Source organism: Alternaria ventricosa (genome assembly GCF_023758065.1).
Source record: "Alternaria ventricosa strain BMP 2768 chromosome Unknown scaffold_2, whole genome shotgun sequence".
Classification (NCBI taxonomy): domain Eukaryota; kingdom Fungi; phylum Ascomycota; class Dothideomycetes; order Pleosporales; family Pleosporaceae; genus Alternaria; species Alternaria ventricosa.
The window spans coordinates 494598-514997 of record NW_026055682.1 but is presented as its reverse complement, the minus strand read 5'-3'; the positions used below and the strand labels follow the sequence as shown (position 1 = coordinate 514997).

Sequence of the window (20400 nt, the reverse complement as noted above, 5' to 3'; positions counted from 1 at the left end):
ATGGGCAACTTTTTTTGAGAGGCGGGAGCTAGCCGGAGTGGGGCCAAGGGGCTTGGCGCCGACAATTTCGAAGCAGGCGCGACGACACCAGCGCAGCACCTCCGCATCGCCGCATCCAAGTGCACGAGGCAGGACCACCGCAATGCCGCCCAGGATACCCGTCCGCTACCCGTGGGCCTCTCCTTCACCCTCTGCAGCCGCCAATGGCTGGAGCAGCAGCCTGTGTGTGCGTGCCTTCTCCTCCACCCCATCTGCCCTCGCCCTCGGTCCGCAGTCGCCAAACTACATCGACGTGCCGAAGCCGCTGCAGCCCACCTACCCAGCCAAGCCCGCAGTAAAGGGCCACCTCCCCATCCCAAGAGACGTCTTCAAGACGAGGAATAAGCACCCAAAGGAGTCGGACATCTTCCTCGACCGGAGTACGAAGGAGCCCAAAGAAGTCAAGACCCCCGGACCATACAGCCGGGATGTCGACTACCGGTTATACAAGCAAAGGCTGGCGGAGAAGCGGAGAGAGAATCTGAAAGAGGGTGTCAAGGCGCTGCATGAGCGAAAGGTCACATCAGAGGCCGAGTACATGGCCAAGATCCAGGCCATCGGTGCGAAGAGGCGGGAATTGGCTACGGCACCCCGGCGCGAAGTCGACATCTTGACAGAAACATCGGTCGCCAAGGGCATCCGCGACTTCCTCACCGACAGCCTGCCCCCGCGGCCAGACATTACACAGGCCCGCAGCCGAGCATACAAGCGCCGAGTAGCCCGGATACAGGAAATCCGCGCTTCCCGCCTACACGATCTGTACACCAACGCGCGGAAGTTCATCGTGGACGAACAACAATTAGACGAGGCGATAGAAAAGGTCTTCGGATCTGATGAGCAGCCTGTCGCTTGGGACGCCAGGGGCGTCATGGGCCCACGAGAAGATGGCAGGAACGGTCTCAGCCCATGGGACGGACCTCTGCCTGAAGGTGTCGGTGACATGCTCAACAAGCTCAAGGGCGGCGAGGGTGTTGGCCTTGCCAAAGAGCGCGTCAAGAAGGTGGCCGAGGAGCTTACTGGTGGTAAGATGTAAGCTCAGTACGGAGCTATGTATCATGTACTTCATGTGTATACCAATATTTGGACGTCTCGATGACTCTTGGCACGCACCCTCTCTTTGATCAAACACCGTGGTACCACCTTTCACTCCGCATGCGCCGCCGATAGCGGACAGCGAGCTAGACTGCTCAAGCGCTAGCGAGGTGAAGGAGATACAGCGGTCCGTCATCTTCCACTCAACATTGTCATTTCGCGACTTCTAACAAACGAACGAAATACATTCTGACCCACACATCACGACCTAATCACCGCGAACGATCACTTCTATAGTCTTCTGATTGCATCCTCCGCCTTCGTACCGCCTGCCAGTGAGGCCTGCCTTCTCTAGGTCAATCATTTCGAGTACCCACCCGAGTCGTGACCGAAGTTCTACTCCAAGCGTTTGTCAAGGTTCCCGACTTTACCTCTGCAAAGGCGTTATCAGCGCTATACCGGTGAGCGTGATCCATGGGGCTACTACTCTATCCAACTACTTATACATCCACTCCTTCACGCACTCTCACTGCACCTCTTCACAAGATTCACTCACTACCTCAACATTGATTCTACCCCCTCATTCAAGCCCAGCGACTATACCAAGCGCACTCTCCTGCACCCTCACCGCGCATCCACCCAGCCCAGCAGCCCGTCATGAAACTCCTCGCTCTCCTCTTCGTCTTACTCTTCAGCGCCCTAGCCCTCGCCATCCCCTTCCCCGACGACACCCCCGCCTCCACCGAAGGCAGCAAGCCGAAACACGACCCCCTCACCCAGACCCCCGCCCACGAACGCCGCGGCGTAGCGTACAATGACGTCGCCTACAACAAGCTCTTCCAAGGCGATGGAACCCACGTAACGTGGCGCTTCAACTGGGACTCCTCATCCGCCCTCTCACCTGCCTGGTTCCGCTTCGTCCCCATGCTGCATTCACTGCGCGATGACCATACGGGCCGCTGGAAAGACAATGCCGAGGCGATGGCGAGGAAGAACTGGGAGGACAATGAGTTCGCGACGTGGTTGATGGGGTTTAATGAGCCGGATAACTGCATGTAAGTACGGTCTTTGCTTCTGGTGAGAATAGGTGCGTTGCAGAGGTCTTGCTGATTATAGTAAAAGTCCTGACGCGGGCGGTTCTTGTATCGACGTCCCCACTGCCGTTGCTGGCTGGAAGAAACACATGGAACCGCTCTCCAACTTCAACAGCGCGATGTATCTCGGGTCACCGGCTGTCACTAATGCAGCAGCCTCTGATACCACGGGTCTGGGTTGGCTGGCCAAGTTCCTGGAAGCCTGCGACGGCTGCACCATTGACTTCATCAATATCCACTGGTAAGTCTCTCATGCTCTTTACAGAACCACCGATCCCTTCAAATACACCAATACTCAAATGTCTCGCATAGGTACAACTCCGTCCCCAACTCCGCCCAAAACTTCAAAGACCACATCGCCAACGCGCGTAAAGTCGCCAAGGGCCTCCCCATCTGGGTCACCGAGTTCCGCGCCGAAGGTACCGACGACGAGATCAGGGCCTTTTTGGACGATGTCATGCCATGGATGGATAAATCGCAAGATATCCATCGTTATGCGTATTTCATGGCTAGACCGGGCAAGGGTATGCTGGTTAACGATGCGGGCGATGGGTTGAGTGACATCGGAAAGGAGTTCGCGTTCTTCCATAAGCATGACTCTGAGAAGGACAGGAACGGGAAGAGTTATGGGAAGGGCTGGGATGGGACGAGGTATTGGGAGAAAGATGGGCAGTGAGGTGGAACTGGGAAGGGTGTCTTTTGGGGACCTTGGCAAGGAGATAGACTCGTGATCTAGACGAAGAGTTTGGAGAAAGCCTGAGATGGAGGGCCATATCTCATTCACCATTTCTCTTACCATCTTCATAACCTTATATATCTTCCCACATATCTTATTACCTAGCTCCCCGGACTCCAAGGCTGCCCAATAGCCCTCCTAAACCCCCCTTCAAACACATCAATCGTCTGATTCATATTCATCCCACTCGCGATCGCCAGCTGCAGCATAATCCTCGCTTGAATCGGATGCACAAAGCCTGCCTTCGCAAAGGTCGGTGTCCGAGCCGGACTCGACGGCCCATGTGGACTGCGCGTCCCAACAACGACCTGAAGCCCTTTCTCCATCGCTTCGGTAATCTCGTCCCCGCCATTCGGTACGCCGCCGTTTCCAGTCCCGGCTATGACGACACCGTCCGCGCCGTTGGCGTGCGCATCTAGTACGAGCTTGCCGTCGAACTCGCGGGCTGCGTAGAGGATGTCGACTTTGGGTAGTGTCGGGTAAGTAGGATACGCACTCACAGTCCCAATATCGAAATAATACTTCCACAACGGCTGACTCGGCGAGTTGAAAAAGACCGGCAAACTGTTAATAAAAATGCCCAAATCCCCACCCGACGTAGGACCAAAAGCATCCGGATTAGTCGAATGCAGTTTCGTGACCCAGTAACCGGGTATGATGCGTGCGTTGAACGCTACCATGAGGCCTCGGTTGCGTGACTCGGGACTTGCAGCTAGCATGACTGCGTCGAAGAAATTCGCTTCTCCGTCCCAGGAGAGGTGGGTGAAGGGTCGCATGCTACCTGTTCCGACGATGGGTTTCCCGCAGTTGACGAGTGAGTCCATGAGAAATGCTGTTTCTTCGAGCGAATTTGTGCCGTGCGTGTATACTGCGCCTACGATATCGCTGTCTGGTGAGCATAGCGCGTCGTGTGCGAAGCGCGTCATGTTCATGACTAAAGCGTCGTTTGTGCCCGTTGACCCATCTTCGGATGTCCAGTTGGACACGGCGAGTTGCGTGTTGTTGAGGAGGTACGGGTTGCGTGCTATTATGTCTTCGCCGGTTTGGCTGAGCTGGCCGTATTGCGTGTCGTCGAGCGCGCCGTAGATGGAGCCTCCGGCTATGGTGCCGCCGGTGAAGAGGACGCTGGGGTGTGTTAGGGAGGATGGGGATGGGGATGTGATGGACTTGGGTGATGCGTACAGGACTTTGGGGAGACTGCTGTTACCGCCCAGCCATGTTAAACCGAGTCGCTCGCTAGCCGTTGTTGCCTGACGTGGTTGGGGTTGTGAAGCTGTTGGTGCGGTATTCCCGACCACGCTTAAAGAAGCAGCGAGTGCGACGTTGGAGAACCGCATGATGATTAACTATCGATAACCAAAAAGACCCAATGTTGTAAACCCTGTGCTTTTTGTACCTTTATACTTCCGCCCATCCCACTCTTGCCGTCGCCCAACTCCTCCGCTTACATCCGCGGGCAATTGGATCTGACATACCGCCGGCTACGAGCCGTGTCTTCTCATGTAGCATCACGACATCGTGCATGTTACTGTCTTGGCAAGTATATATGAGGAAGGTGTGAAGCTTGTGCTGCAAGTAGTCATGAAGTTGTTATCGTTCCTGCGTTATCGTTGAGAGATGGGCGAAGCTAGGCTGTGTTGGGGGCTGGGCAAGGCCCCACGTTTGCCAAGAGCGGGGTCGGAAATCATAGACTACATTGCGCTCTCTCGTACTAACGAGAACGTCGGAAATCCTAAGGTTCGCTGTTACTACGATCTAGAACGAGTAGGAGATGAAGTCAGGGCGCTGCGAAGACTAGGTTGTTTCCGCAGAAGAAGGATCAGTGGATGTCGCTAAGGAAAGCGGAGCTGTCAGTGTAGTGCATACGGGACACATGTCATCGTCAGATACGTCAAAGCCGCTCAAAGCTTCTGCGTCGATGGCTGCGCGTCCGGAAACCGCATCTGGAGTTAAGCACCACCTTCCGTCAAACGAGGTCATCTTGCCGAAAGCGACTGAAGATTGTGGGCTTGAACTATCTGCAAGTATTAAACTTAGCGAGAGCTCTACTGCCACTTCAAATCAGACTTTGTCATCCAGTAGTGAGACACCGACCGCGACTACAACAACCGAGCAAGAGTATGCGATACACAGTAGGAACGATACCCCTCCTGATGTCTTCAAAAGTTTCATCAACGAGCTCGACGGAGGGAAAGGACAGCTTTACATCTGGGAGGCTCTTGGTGGGCAGCTGTACATAACTATGCTCAACGCCACACAAGCAGAAGAGTTGCCCAAGAATCACGACCTCATCGAATATATCTTTCGTAACACGATCGTGGAGGCTTTCGAGCGTAACGAAGGAACTCAAGTGACGCGATCTGTGCAAGCCGGAAACGAGGCTAACCCAGTAAGTGATCCACCAATGTTGTCTTATCTACTCACATAGTCAGGATGGACGCCCTGTCGCTCATGCAGTTGATACTGTCGTCACACCGAATCTGTTGACATTGGGCGAATTCGACTTTGAGCGGCATGGAAAGGAGCATTTCTGAAACGGCGAGCATGGAACAATGTAGGATGGCTGTATTAGGTCATTATCCAAAAATGAAGAAGCACCATCACATGCTGCCAGGACTTTGGTTGACAGTGGGTCGTCAGTGTATCATCACACTATGCGCTTCAGATCTCGACATGATTCGTATCTCAATGTTGCTAGCAGAGATCATCAAAAAAACATTCATATCGAGACCATTCGATGACGCAAAGGTACAAAGACCGTGGAATGTACCTGCATCATATTCTCCAGGGAGATACCACCTCAGCGACCCATTCCTTCTTGTCTTTTTTCATAAACTTACCTACAGATTCGATGGCCTCTTCCAGCAAGCAAATAGTGCCATTCATTCTTCTTTCGCTTCTGTTTCGGCTGTCAGTGCTATGGAGGTGACATGCGGCGATGCCAAAGCCTTATGGAATCTTTCCGCGGTGACCACGGCATTACATCCCGCCATCACCGACGTCTGGAGCCTCGAAGGATGCCACAGGACTATCAAAGACAGCACTGACACCTATCTGCAAGTGCTGAGTACATGTCAGACAGATATAAGGACTTTGGTCATGCCAGTCAATTCGGTTCTTAGAGACGATACGAGGCTACGTGCAACTGATCGTGAGGGACGAATGTTGCGCGCAAGCTTAACAGCATGATTTGGCAGCATGTGTGCGTCAGATTGACCATGAACAGTTCAACTGGCTCGCCAGAAAAGGCAAGACATAATCAATGACGATCCCCTCAGTTGGATAAAAGGCAAGGGTAGAGTGCACTTCCGTGGAAGCTCTGGCGTCACCGTTGTCAATGTCTAACAAAAAGTCCGACCAACGCTCAAACCCTGGACGAGATGACCCTAGGACTCTTATCTCGAACTAATAGTGACTTCATTGACGATATTCGAGCTGGAGACCTAGACCGGCTTACATCCAATGATTAGGTGGACTCGTGCGAACTACAGATGTGTGTCACACATACCTAGGTAGCTACCGGCTGATAGATTGGCGAGACCAGTGGCGCACAGACTGCCTATAATCGCGGGTACCGACGTACGCGTGTACCTTGGTACCACCGGTTGCGAAAACATTTCGCGCATGCATAAGTATCCATGCAGCTGACAACATTTTCCATTGCAACGGCTCTCTCAGACACCAGCCTAATTGCCAACGTTCAACAATGTCCGACACAGGCGATCTCGACATCACCAGGAATGTATGCGAATGGATCACAATCACCGCGCCAGAAAGCATACATTACGCAAGCTCACAGTCCAACCAACTATGGCGTACCGTGCTTCGGGCTCTCATTGATCTGAAGAGGTGTGACGGGGTACAAGAGTGTGACTGGAGTCGCGTCCTAGAGCAGCCGTCTGAACTATACCTATGGATATCCTGGACCCACAAATCTGCGTACGATGCGCATGTCGACATGGATAGACATCGCCATCCCCATCAAAAGCTGGAGTTGCTGTCATCCTCAGTAGTAAAAACAAAGATCATACAGTATGACATGCCCGGTTGCTACTCTGGAGGCGCCCGGTTAGCCCGATCCTGGCCGAGTGTCACTTTGATGCAGTTTCCGGGCAAGCTCACTGAGAAGCAACGCGATCAGATCGAGTCCAGTCCGAGCATGGCAATGTGCACTGAGAGACACAACCCGTTTATTGATCAACGGAAACTTGGCGGCTTTGTGCTCCTCGAGAGTGATAGTCACGGCGAACTTGTTACGCTGGGACAGGACACATATGTCATACTCGACCGTTGGGAGAGTCCTGCCCGTGAAGAAGAAGTAAAAGGCATCGGTAAACCCAGAAAGCACAGGGCGCCGACCCGCGATCGGTGTGATCGTGCTCAATCACCGCCTCCTCGTTTCGTCGACCAAATGAGGGCACTGGGTTGTAGCACGATCGAGACCAGGCACATGCGCTTCACCCACATGCATGCCCCTACCGACCCGCACGAAGTAATAGAGTTAGTCGCAGAGGATATGGAGGCGAAAAGCTTCGAGTTTGACTGGGAAAAAGGCAGGAAAATGTGGAAGAAGAGAAAGAGAGTGAGAATGTCGCGCATGAGGTATGGGTGCAGGTGTGGTACTCTCACGACGGAAAGTGAAGCAGCTATAAAGAGGCAGATGCTGTTAGCTGAGGACAGGGATGTCGACGCTGAAAGAGGAGACAGGAGGAATGGTCTGCGAGCGAATGCGCAGTTGAAGCTGAGACGGAGGGACTACAAAGACATGTGCTGAGGTATCTGCCGCTGTAGCGATATCGCTCGCCAACGAGAGGCATGTGTAGCCTCGTTGGTACAACTATCGCACTAGAGTTGCGTTCTTCGTCCGCAGTAGCAATCGATTACGCTGTAGAGACGATTACGACATCAATCTAAGCTCAACCGAGCTTAGATCGTGTTTCATAACGGCGTCAACTTTGGAATCCCCGAGGTCCGACCGGAACAACACGTACTGCCGTTCCCTCACCTCATCTCCCACTCAACACCGCGCCTTCGTTACATCGTATCTCCGTCAAGTTGCGCAACAAGAGCTGTGCTAACTGTAGTCCGTCATTAATGCGAGCATTGGCATCGCCTCCTGTTTGCTGCCTCGCCATTAAGGCTACTCACACGTGAGCAGCTACCTGTAGCTGGCCATCGCACGTTCTTCTCTCTGTCAGATCAGCAGGTGTTGCTGCAAAAATTTAATACAACGTCGGTCTTTACATCGTCTATCTGTGTTTCGATTTCAGTACCGACATAGTGGAGCATTTGAGTGGCATCGCGCTCAATTGAGGCAGTTTCTATGCACTAGACCCAATAGGGCAGCATACATCCAGAGCACCCTGTTGGTGACGACCTGGCAGTCTGACGAACGTACCCGGCTTCTATACGTATCGATTGCGTGAGGGGCAGGCACGATGCGGGGCATATCGACGTTCCCAACCATTCTCTTTCCTCTTCTCTCTACATCCACAGTCTTTGCCTCAGAACAACAGCCCTTCGAATTCGGCGCCATGTCTGCACCCCAGTACACCCTTCCACCGCTACCATATGCCTACGATGTTAGTATAGCCTGAGATGACTTCATTACCCCGCCCACAGTATGCTCATAGTCCATAGGCATTGGAACCGCACATCTCCGCCCAGATCATGGAGCTGCATCACAGCAAGCACCATCAAACATACATCACGAACTTGAACGGCCTTCTCAAGACCCAGGCCGAAGCTGTCTCTACCTCGGACATCACCTCGCAGGTCTCCATACAACAGGGAATCAAGTTCAACGCAGGCGGACACATCAATCACTCCCTCTTCTGGCAGAACCTCGCACCTGCAAGCTCGGATGAGGCCAAGAGCTCCTCTGCTCCTGAGCTGCTCAAGCAGATCAAGGCGACCTGGGGTGACGAGGACAAGTTCAAGGAAGCCTTCAACGCCGCTCTGCTCGGCATTCAGGGAAGTGGTTGGGGCTGGCTGGTCAAGACCGATATAGGCAAAGAGCAGCGTCTGTCTATTGTGACGACTAAGGATCAAGACCCTGTCGTTGGCAAGGGCGAAGTTCCGATCTTCGGTGTTGATATGGTGAGTTGCTGGCTCTTCGACCCTCGAGGCCACAGGCGACTAATTTGACATATAGTGGGAGCATGCGTACTACCTTCAGTACCAGAACGGCAAAGCTGCATATGTCAAAAACATCTGGAATGTCATCAACTGGAAGACGGCGGAGGAGCGTTACCGAGGATCGCGCGCCGATGCTTTCAGCGTGCTCAAGGCTTCTATGTAAGCGGGCGGAGACCTCATGTAGGGACAGCACGAAACGATGTGAATGATATGATGGTTTTGCGATCGCAACTTGACATACATACATACCTTCACTGGAGAGCACCATGGTGGATCTTAGCGCCCGAGCTTGACCAATCGGGTACTCTTCCGAAACTTGCTCAAAGACACGCATTCACTCTCAGATCTCAAACATTGCAACACATGCCGCTGAAACAGTGCTCAGACTACAAAGCCTTTGCGTCTCTACTACTGCCGTCTATCATTCACTCGTATTTCCCTACCCCTCGGCGCCGGTCGATCTGAGGCTGAACTTCCTATACTCGTATACTTACACACTGTCCATCCATCCAACCACGCTCTTCCATCGTCATTCTTCTACTGTTGGAAAGGCCGAGTTTATATCTCTGTATCCTTCAGGTCTCCTTCACCAGTGTCTAGCAATGTGCAACGGCAGCTCAACGCGCGTCAGCCAAGGAGGCTCGATAGCAGTACTGCGACCAACATCCCACCTAGCACGCACACACCAAGAACAAGAGATGGTCCTATTCTTTACCAATCCGCTCTCAAAATGCGGGACCAACGTTGAATGCCAAGGGCTTGACGACGTTTTGCAACAGGATAGCCACCGGCTGGTCATACAGTGAGTTTAGTCCGTCACGGTTGCGTCCTTCCAAAGGGCTAGCGCAATACTGAAGATACTATCAGTTGTGACGGCGATCTCTGCTCGTCAACGCAACAAGGTGCATTGGATGCTTTGTACTCTTTCGAAATAGAGTCGCCACAAAGAGGTTTCATGCAACTACCAGAGAAACTGCACCTGGGCGTTGGCGATAAAGGAATCATCGGAAGAAGAATCTCGGTCATGACAGGGTCAACACAGCAACCTTTGACTTTAGCAGAGGGTATTGTAGGATGGAATTGAACGAGTACCAGTTGTGAACACAGTATTTGGCCAACTGTTTCATGATGGAGCATCTATCAGAGTGAAGCGAGAGTGATGACCAGCACACGTGACTCTTGTGCGCTTTAAGAGAGCCCTGAAACTAGTTTATTGTTGTAAAGACAGTCTTGTGAGAACGAAACGAGATGAGCGGCGAAGGGAAGCGCATGACGCAGAAACACAAGACGAAGCGAATGTCAGATAAGAAACGGAACCAAATGTAATGAAAGAGACGACGCAAGAAACAAGCCTCCATCAATGAGGCGCATACCAGCCCCACGCCACGAACTGTCGCAGAACACAACACAAGCCGGGCCGCCTGCGGCCATAGGCTGTGACCGAGCATGCTCATAATCCACCAGCCCAACTCCAACTAGTCGTCGCATTCAACGTCGCAACCCCCGCCACTGATACATTTGGGATTATTCTTCTTCTCCGTGCACTTGCATTCCTTTGTGCAGAAAAAGCGAGAGGCTCCGCAGCTGTGGATACACACATTCACAGCGCCCCGGCAGCTATCACAAGCTGCTTTGATCTCCTCAGGGGTAAGAGGCGTAGGCGTAGGCGTAGATGCCGCCGTGGATGCTGGCTTTGGAGGACAAGTCGTAATTTCGGTGCAAAGCTTACAATGCTTGTCCAATCCTTTTGCGAGACAGTTGCATATGTCGAAACAATCGTGATCGAACGGGTCACACTTTTCGAAACATTTACCAAGCTCAACTCGACACATAGCACAGTTGTCATCGGCCGTGGCGGTCGGAGCTAGCGTGGGTGATGGCGTTGCTGAAGATTGGAGAGATGGTGTAGCGGACGAACCGTCAGATTCGAGCGATGTGGTGACCAGCTGGGTGGAGCTAACAATGGAACCGTGCCCTGTCCTGGTAGAGGAGGAGTTGCTAGTCGAGAATGCGTCGCTGGTTGCGGAAGGTTCGCCGTCTGTGGAAGAGTCGGCAGCAGTGTAGGGTTTGCTGACACTCGCGGAAGAAGCCGATATCGTACCGGAGAAGCTGAGGGTGTCAGTCAAGGTCTCATGATCAACCGCAGGCAATCTCACCTCGTAGATGTGGCGAATGTAGATGAGAGGGAGCAAAGTCCGTCATCTTGGCGTCTTCCATACTTATCGCGACGTTGTACACACGAAAGCTCGCCGTGAGCAGGGTCACCTCTAGCGAGATTGTAAATGACCTTGACTTTGGAATCGGGAGAGGACCTCGGCCAGGCATGTGACGTAATCAAGCCCTTCGCGCCCCACACACCACCTGGTGGCGCTGCTTCGAAGATTTGCAAGTTCGGTAAACCATTGTAATACGCGATAAGGCCAGACTGACGTGTTGTTAATGGGAAATTCCGAAAGAATAGCAATAGGCGGTACGTACGGTTATCGCGGCAGACTGGCTTGTACCTGCCCCCGTGTCCCAATTGACGGCGTCAAGCGGGGCTTTGATGTTGTCCCCAGGGGCGTAGACGTGCACAAGCCCGGTACTGTCGGCGATCATCTGCGGAATGACCAGCCCATCTTCATTCACACCTCCAACAATGACCATACTGTCACCGGGTTTGGATAGTGCGTGTGGCCAATTTTCCTTCACGTCAGATGTGGCTGGAACGTTACCGGCAGCCACGACGACGGGAGTCTGCTGTTCTTTGCAAAAGTCAAGAAACCTTTGCAATACCCTTTGCACATTGGCACGACTGTCAGGTGTGAAGCGGCTGAATCTGATGCCTGCAGATTGTTAACTCAATGACACAAAGCATATTTGGCTGGGAACTTGAGATTCATACCCCATGACATGTTGATGACTGATCTCACCTCAGGCTCCCCAGCCTGTCTCGCCGTCTTCCTTGTGCTGATGTGATCCCTAACATACCTACTCCAATACCGGACAGATGCTTCACTGTGTTGAGTAGTGCTTTTCCCATCTCCGAAAGAGTGCCTATATTGGCCTTTGACTTTGACTAAGAATAGATCCGCCTTGGGCGATACGCCGGTGTTGATGCCGGCTGCAAGGCTTGCCATCCTGATAGGAGCTTTAGCGTCCTCTTCCCTGATAGAGTGTGTACCTGCGGATTGTCTTACATGTTTCCGTGTGTGCCGCCCCCAATTGCTTCATCTACGCCACGTCCACTATCCCTGATTTCGCGTGGGATAGTGAACGTGTTTGGCAGAATGTGATGGTCAACCTTCCTTGAATTTGGCAGAAGGTCCTAAATTGGTCAGACTAGAATGTTGATAGACAACGGTACACATACGGGCGTCGCAAGGTCGAAGCCATCATCGAGGACGTATATAGTGGTCCCTGCCCCACCCGTATCGTCGGCCAAGTAGTCAGGATAGTTCTCAGGCCTCAGAGGTACCTCGTCGGGACCCGGAGGGGGTGCAGAGAGCATCTTCTTCCACCAAGGTGCGTTGGATATCGGACTGCCCATGGCTCGTGGGGCATGTGCAAGTGCAGACATAGAATAGGCATTCACCGGATACGGAGCGTGAAGCGACTTTGACGCTTCTGATAGCAACACGTGCTTGGTCTGCACTACACTGAAAGCTCGGCTTTCCTCTGCGAAGTCCTCTAGCTCTTCTTCCGGCACTCCGCCCTCATTGAGACCGACCCATTCAATCCAGTCATGCGAATCGGCTATCTCTGCTGCTTGCGTACTGTTGAGCATGGTGACGTACATGTAACTGCCAATACTGTCGAATCTGGCCAAGAATCCCTCACCTCCGTCAAGGGTGTCAATGAGGGTTTTGAAACTTGTCCAAGGCGTGCCATCTTCGGAAGAAATCACGTACTCTCGTTTGAGATCGGCTGTGGGTGTCGGCGTCTCACTACCAGATGACGATGTCTGGCTCGAAGTAACAGTAGAGCTCGCGCTCTGTGTTGTGGAGGTCATGTCGGTAGTCGACTGCAGAGAGGTGGTCTGCGCGGTGGAAGTTCCCTTGGTACTCTGCGTCGAGGCTGTTTCGGTAGGCTTGTCTGTCGCACTAGGCTGCGCTGTCTGACTCGGTACTTCGGCGTCTTCCCAAGGAAAGTCCTGGAAGGCCTCCATGGCAGTTTTGCACTGAGCTAAAGTACCACCAGCCTTTACAAACTCGCCCGCGCCCGACATGACTCTGGATTGGACGTCAGATGATAAGTCGTCAAAGTTCTGAGCTAAGTTCTGCGTCGACTTCATCCAGTTCAAAGACTGACGAGCGAGTTGATGGGCACGAGTGAAAGTGTCGAAAGCACCTTTCGTGAGCTCGTTTCCGGGGAACGACTTCTGAATACCGTTCAAGGAGGAAACAAACTTGCCCATGTCACCAATGGCTCCTGTAAGTGGACCGGAGATAGCACCAGCTGTCCCTCCAGCAAATGCTAGGGCACCTGAGGTGACGGCATCCACACCGCTGATAGCACCGCCGAGCGCGGATGTCGCACCTTTTGCAATGCCTCCAAGGGCACCGAAAAGGCCACCGACCCCACCACCACCGCCATCATTGTCATCGTCGTCCCCATCAGGTGTTGTAGCTTCGGCAGGCTTGGCGCTGATACCTCCAGGGAGTGGGGTCTCGCTGCTCAAGTCCGAGGGTAAGGTCACGGTCTCATCTCCGATGATGATCTTGCTGGAAAAGAGCTGTGCAACGGAGCCATCAAGCAGCATTACTTCGATTGAGTCCTCATCCGTGGAGGGAAGACTGTAGCCAATGCCACCAATGACAGCTTCGAGACTAGTACCAGATGGGATAGATACAGGGGCAGTAGAAGCTTGCGATGGCTGGTTCGAAGACATAGCCTCAACGTTGCTGGTCTGAGGTTGCTGACTGGCAGTGATGACAACTGTGCTTGGTGCACCGTTGGAGGCCGTGATAGTGGTTGTTACCAGACTCGGGGTCGGCGTGGCAGATGTAAGTGACGAAGATAGCGCAAAGTTCGAGGATTGCGAGCTTTGGAGACTTTGCGAGCGTTGAGAAGCGGATGATCGAGCAGCGGACGAGTGAAAAGATGATGGCTGAGGACCAATTGATAAAGTTGTAGAAGAGGAATTGGAAGCTATCCCGCCTGTGGTTGGTGCGACAGAGGGAAGCTGACTCGTTGCAGTCAGGCTGATCGTGCTGGCGTATACGACGCTAGAACTGTTCGAGCTAGGGCGACCAAAAGCGCTTGAAGAGTTGGAAGAGGTTGCTGTCGATGGGATGACGAGAGAGCTCACAACTACCGGCGCTGTGCCTGAAGACGGGTGAACTCTGGTGGAAGACGTCGTCGATGTGCCGAGAATAGCCGAAAAGGCAGTTCCTAGCGAAGATGCAGGTGCTCCAGAGGGAACGATACCGGTCCTGGAAGGATTGGAAGCAGGTGGTTGAAGATCCCTGGGTACCAAACGGTCTTCGTCTGCACATTCATTAGTCATTAGTCATTCAGCAATATATCAGGCCCCACTGACCAAGATCAGGAAGGCCGTAGGGTAAGGATGCGTGAACCCTGCGAAGAATCAGTACGAGAGATAGTGCTTGAAGTAGCTTCATCTCCGTATTCAGGTCGTGAGTGCGTGTGGGTGCTGGTGATTATAGTATGGATTGCAAAGTATAATGTTTCTGAGGATGCTGCGAGATAAAGATACATTGCCAAACATGCCTCTTATATCTGAGAACTGGACGGATGCTTACCGGTCAACTGCACCCCTCCATCAAGATGAAAGCACTTCGATTGGGGCCACTGAAGGTTTCCACGTCAGAAGCTGTACAGGTCTCAACCCGAGACCCTCGCCGCCGCCGTTGACTAACAATGGTGAGCTGATCGTAAGAGTTCAATGTGGGCGCTACGTCAGGACTGCAGCGCTTCTGGGGGCGATGCAACTTGATATGGAGACGGAGGACCAACACCGTCGCGGTTTTGGTCGAAGGTCTCACACAGAAGCTCTTACCGCGTCTTGGAAGGCGAGATGATGAGCAATATGCGCCAATGTGGATTGAACGATTGTATCAGAATGGGTCTAATATGTCGACTGTCTTCATTTCCGAGAGTGTTACAAGAGCTCTGCCGCCTCCTTCTTGACGAACCGATGATTCAACTGATGTGATCGTGCAGCGAGGGGGCCATTCGGTGGTATTTGTCACCACCCGACTGTGTCTCTGTGTTATCAGTGAGTTGCTTAAGCGCCGTGACTCTGCACATGTATATGAGAATCCTTCGGATGCGATATCAGCGTATTGACTGACAAGCCAAAGTGCCGCACGTAACCATGCCACCAGATGAGACCCTGCCAACAGTCGCCGGAATATGGGGCGAAGGACCTTGAGAACAGGAGATCGCCCCAACTGTGAGTGCTGGCTAGAATCTGGTCGTATCGCTTCAAGAGTGGCACGACTTCAAACCTGCGGCGTTGCTGAGGGCGATGTAACCCGATAGAGAGACGCCCAAGCTCTTCACAAAACGGGTAAGCAGAGCCTCGAAGAACACTTGTTCAAGATCGCTAAAGCTGCCCCACCAACCTGTAAACAACAAAGCTGAAGCCCCAAGGCCAGCTAAGGGGAGTATGCCAGAGATGGGGATAGAGCACGTGACTGTATATGCCACACAACAACACCTAGACTGTAGTCGACGAATGATGGGGCGAAGAATCTTCAACGTACAAGAGAGCCCCAACAAGTGCGATGGAAAGGATGATGAGTATGAGAAAGCAGGAAGGCGCGGGAAGGCAGACTGCTGAGCCACAGACGTGCATTCGGGCTAGTATACCGCCACAATCAATCTGCAGCATCGCACAACATTGTTGTCCTTGGTGCTGCGTGTCTCAGTTCCAGAATGTCGTCAAAATCCTGGAAGTAGCTTAGCGATGAGGTGGCGTTGGAGCAACGTGAACGGGAAGCTGTGCACTCTCGACGATGGCGATGGCATCGGAGGTCGGCAAGTGCATGACGTCGCTGCTGACCTCATCGTGATTGGCTGCATCCTCAGCCAGTGGGCCCGAACGCTTCAACCCACAATTTATGTGGCCATCTCCGCGTCGTCAGCTCTACACGCCCGCTCTAAACCACGGCCAAGTCTCGCTCATCCAATCGTCACGGATATAAAGGTCGGAACCGACTCTTCGATCGCGTCCCGTGACTGACCTGGCGATAAAGGCTCCGATCTTACCGCAGCGCCGCAGCGCCGTGATCCTTCGCACCATGTGAACGCCGAGGGTTGAGCATTTAGGCAAAATGCAAACGACGCGCTAACATCCCGCTGTGGAGTCTCCACACTCATGGGCTGCCAACTCGAAGAGGCGGGGGCTGGCGGCATGGGCGTCCGCGGACCGGCAGATACGCGCTGTTAATTTAACGACGCGCGGTGGCTGCTCGGTATGCTTCTGGGTATGCAAGCTGGACGAGAAAGCTTGTTGCTCTACCAGATATTCGGATCTAGATGGCATTCATTTTGAGCAGGCCATCGCAAGACAGAGGCATCAGGTTGAAAAGGCGGTCGGTCTCGTGCCAGCTCCAACACGTAACGATCTCACAAAACGGTCGATTCAGCCGTGATTGCTCAGCATCTGTGCGGCCAAACGCGTCCTCCCCGCGTCGCCTCCACCCCCCGCGACTCTTGTCAATAGTGCGCCCAGCCGTCAGTGGCTTCTAGCCTGCTTCCTCACGGGACGTTACAAGCAATGGAGCTCCAATGCCAGGACAGCCACCAATGCTTGAATCGCTGCCGCAGCCCGAAATAAGCGTTGGTGCCATGGAGCTTAACCGTCTCTTTATCCGCCATGGGAAAGCTTCGCAACATCAACCACTCAGCGTGTAGGCCCGTTACCCGAGACGATGGTATGCTGACTTGGGTGGCCGCCCGAGCGAAATGGAAATGCATATGTAGGACTGCATTCCCCATGTCTTCCTCGATCTTGGGATTCAACTGTCAAGGGCTTGCGCGAAGAGCTTACTGACTAACCCTGCACTTCTGTGCCTTATCCCATTCTTTGACGATCTTTACTTCGATCTTTCTCTCACGAACGCATTCAAATCGTCATCATGGCTCCAGTCGGTGGTGGTGCCGGCGACTTTGAGGTGGCCGCTCTGGCTCGCCGTCAAGCGCTCGCAGGTGCCTCGGGACCTATGGCCCTGGTCAAGAATGCCAAAGTGTTTGGTATCGCATGTTTTGCCTGCTTGGGTGGACTCTTGTATGGTTACAACCAAGGTGTCTTCTCCGGTGTGCTGACCATGCCTTCCTTCAAGGAACGTAAGTGAAATCTCATCCTCACAACTGCAGGCAAGTCACTGACAGATGCTCAGACATGGGTGACTACATTCAGGATCAAGAGACCCTTGAATGGAACTCCTCAAAGCAGGGTTGGCTCGTATCCATTCTCGAACTTGGCGCCTGGTTCGGAACGATGTACTCTGGGTTCATCGCTGAGATTCTCTCACGTAAATACGCCATCCTCGTCAGCGTCGCAATCTTTATGATCGGTGTCGTCGTTCAATGCACCGCTTCCGCCGGCCAAGGTCACGATGCTATCCTCGGTGGCCGTTTCGTTACCGGTATGGGTGTGGGTGCGTTGTCCATGATCGTTCCCATGTACAATGCCGAGATCGCGCCTCCAGAGGTCCGAGGTGCGCTTGTTGGTCTTCAGCAATTGAGCATCACTCTGGGTATCATGATCAGTTTCTGGATCGACTACGGCACCAACTACATCGGTGGCACCGGAAGAGACGGACAGAAGGAGGCTGCTTGGCTCCTCCCTCTTGCCCTACAACTTGCTCCCGCTGTACTTCTCGGTGTTGGCATGATGTTCATGCCTTTCTCTCCCCGTTGGCTCGTCCACCACGGCCGTGAAGCAGAGGCGCGCCGTGTACTCGCCAACCTTCGTAGTCTACCTCAGGAACACGAGCTCATCGAGCTGGAGTACGCCGAGATTCGTGCACAAAGTCTCTTCGAGAAGAAATCACTGGCCGAGCGTTTCCCTCATCTCCAAGATATGAGCGCGTTGTCTGTCTTCAAGCTTCAGTTTGTCGCTATCGGCAGTCTCTTCACCACTAGGGGCATGTTCAAGCGAGTTCTCATCTCCACGCTCACCATGTTCTTCCAACAATGGGTAAGTGTTCCATTGCGAGCTGCACATGAGCCATGTACTGACTGGTAAACCAACGTATAGACGGGTATCAACGCCATTCTGTACTATGCTCCAAGCATCTTTGAAGGCCTCGGGCTGTCGGGCAATTCGATCAATCTTCTCGCCACAGGTGTTGTCGGCATCGTCATGTTCCTCGCAACGAGTAAGTCTTCCGACAAACACCATTTGACGTCCTTGCGCTAACGCCTTCATAGTCCCTGCTGTTATGTACGTCGACAAGCTGGGTCGTAAGCCCGTACTGGTCAGCGGTGCCATCGGCATGGCTGCCTGCCACTTCATCATCGCCGGTATCTCTGCCACCTACGAGGATAGCTGGGCCAGCCACCAGGGCGCTGGATGGGCTGCTTGCGTCATGGTATGGCTCTTTGTCATCTTCTTCGGCTACTCATGGGGTCCATGTGCTTGGATCGTCATTGCGGAGATTTGGCCCATGTCCAACCGACCATACGGTATCGCCCTTGGTGCTTCGTCGAACTGGATGAACAACTTCATTGTCGGTCAAGTCACCCCGGATATGCTTACGCATCTTCGCTATGGCACTTATGTCTTCTTCGGTATCTTTACTGCCATGGGCGCTGCATTCATCTTCTTCTTCTTCCCGGAGACCAAGGGTGTTTCTCTCGTAAGTTTCCTCACTCGAGCATCTGCATGCGTGCTGTTTGCTAACGGCCCTCCCAGGAAGAAATGGACACCCTCTTTGGCTCCGCCGGCACAGCAGAGCGCGAGAAGGAGCGCTGGGCCGAGGTTCACCGTGAAGTCGGACTTTCCGACCTCCTCGCCCGCTCTGGTCTGGTGCATGACGACGGTGTCGCCGACTTCCACAAGGGTAGCATGGAGAAGGAGAAGCCAGAGGTTCTGGAGCAGGCATAATTCATGCTTCAGTAGACCTGTTGATATGAGTAAACTTGTTGGGTGAGAGGCTATCGGGAACGGACGACTTATATATACTCTTTCGCTTAGCAAATCGTTCATTCTTGATATACCGGATCGCAAGCCTCAAGGCTAAAGACGATCATTCCCTATGTTTACCGTCGCCCCCGTATCTTGCCTCGCGACCTTGATCTCACCCTGACGCCTCGTGACAGTCCTGACCACTGGTTTTTTCAGCACCTCCTTCCTCGCCCTGACATTCCGCTTCCCAGTATCATTTCCACTCTCCCTCTCCACTTCCTCGATAGTCTGCTCCTTGATTCTCATAGCCACCTCTTCCCATACGCCCGGCACACCCGTCTTCATCGTGTACAACCGTCCTTCTTTGACGTAGAATTTGAAGCGTGGCTCACTCATTACTTCCAGCATGCGCTTGAAAATTCCCTTTTCTCTTTGCCGTTTAACCCACGCTTCGCTCTTCGGTAGCTCGATGTTTGCTAGACGTAGCTTTTTTGGTGGCAGAGCGCGGAGTTCGTGCAGAAAGGTGGTTGTGTGTTTGCGGAAAGGGAAGATTCGCAGCGTAACAAATTCCAGCTTTGTGTTCGCGGTGGCGGCAGGGTTTTGACGGAGGCTCCTGGCGAAACGAAGGAGGTCCGGGCGGGAGCGGCGGGCGTAGTTGGCGGTGTGGGGAATTTGGAGGAATACTTGGTGGACGAAGGGGGCGGTTAGGTAGGCGAGGGTCAGAGTGGGGATGGTGCCGAGGATGCCGACTGGAGGTTGTTAGATATGACCTGTGGCTTCTGGGTATTCGGGTGCTAAGAAGGGAGTGTGGGTGAGGGAGAATGTGAAGGAATACAATGCCACTACCACGTGATGAGTGCTGTTTCGGACCTGCCAAGATGGGTCGGACAAACCAGGGACATAGAAGATATTTGCCCTCGCATGATGAAGCCAGATACAGAGCGAATCGATGTGACGAGAGAGGGGAATTGGGTCGGTGCATTTGGCAAGAAAAGTGGTGTAGATGAAGAGATTTGGGTCGTGACAGTTCACCAGGCATTAACAAAGTTCACTTACCGGTTATAGCCTGCATCTTCCGTACTCTCTCATCAGGTTGATTCTCGTTGTTCCATAATGGAGGCACACCGAAGACGAGGGTAGTGCCGAATTGCAACAAGGCCATTGCTTTCCAGAAGGATATCCACGTAGTTCGTGCGTCGCCCGCATCGTAGATCAGTAGTCTTTCCGCATACACTGGACATGTTCGTTAACGATGGTTGCTTCTTGTTCGTCGTCCGACT

At 53.1% G+C, this 20400-nt stretch overlaps 7 protein-coding genes across 7 annotated transcripts; 4 read left to right on the top strand and 3 right to left on the bottom strand.

The window, feature by feature from the left end:
• Positions 1-142: 142 nt before the first annotated feature.
• On the top strand, positions 143-1072 carry J4E93_001183 (uncharacterized protein; the record flags this gene model as incomplete). The annotated part of the gene is made up of 1 exon (XM_049339135.1): positions 143-1072. One exon carries the CDS (start codon positions 143-145, stop codon positions 1070-1072), a length of 930 nt encoding a protein of 309 aa, XP_049203092.1.
• Positions 1073-1728: 656 nt separating this feature from the next.
• Positions 1729-2841, top strand: J4E93_001182 (uncharacterized protein; the record flags this gene model as incomplete). Its single annotated transcript, XM_049339134.1, has 3 exons — positions 1729-2126; positions 2194-2406; positions 2478-2841. The coding sequence occupies 3 exons, from the start codon at positions 1729-1731 to the stop codon at positions 2839-2841; spliced, it is 975 nt and encodes a 324-aa protein (XP_049203091.1).
• A 161-nt stretch (positions 2842-3002) lies between these two features.
• J4E93_001181 (uncharacterized protein) lies at positions 3003-4238 on the bottom strand (the record flags this gene model as incomplete). Its single annotated transcript, XM_049339133.1, has 2 exons — positions 3003-4026; positions 4084-4238. The coding sequence occupies 2 exons, from the start codon at positions 4236-4238 to the stop codon at positions 3003-3005; spliced, it is 1179 nt and encodes a 392-aa protein (XP_049203090.1).
• Positions 4239-8339: 4101 nt separating this feature from the next.
• Positions 8340-9202, top strand: SOD2 (Superoxide dismutase [Mn], mitochondrial; the record flags this gene model as incomplete). The annotated part of the gene is made up of 3 exons (XM_049339132.1): positions 8340-8483; positions 8542-9000; positions 9056-9202. 3 exons carry the CDS (start codon positions 8340-8342, stop codon positions 9200-9202), a joined length of 750 nt encoding a protein of 249 aa, XP_049203089.1.
• A 3153-nt stretch (positions 9203-12355) lies between these two features.
• Positions 12356-13909, bottom strand: J4E93_001179 (uncharacterized protein; the record flags this gene model as incomplete). Its single annotated transcript, XM_049339131.1, has 1 exon — positions 12356-13909. The coding sequence occupies one exon, from the start codon at positions 13907-13909 to the stop codon at positions 12356-12358; it is 1554 nt and encodes a 517-aa protein (XP_049203088.1).
• Positions 13910-17126: 3217 nt separating this feature from the next.
• On the top strand, positions 17127-19099 carry J4E93_001178 (uncharacterized protein; the record flags this gene model as incomplete). Its single annotated transcript, XM_049339130.1, has 5 exons — positions 17127-17334; positions 17388-18190; positions 18251-18371; positions 18424-18851; positions 18908-19099. 5 exons carry the CDS (start codon positions 17127-17129, stop codon positions 19097-19099), a joined length of 1752 nt encoding a protein of 583 aa, XP_049203087.1.
• A 132-nt stretch (positions 19100-19231) lies between these two features.
• On the bottom strand, positions 19232-20282 carry J4E93_001177 (uncharacterized protein; the record flags this gene model as incomplete). The annotated part of the gene is made up of 2 exons (XM_049339129.1): positions 19232-19869; positions 20177-20282. The coding sequence occupies 2 exons, from the start codon at positions 20280-20282 to the stop codon at positions 19232-19234; spliced, it is 744 nt and encodes a 247-aa protein (XP_049203086.1).
• Between the last annotated feature and the right edge of the window lie 118 nt (positions 20283-20400).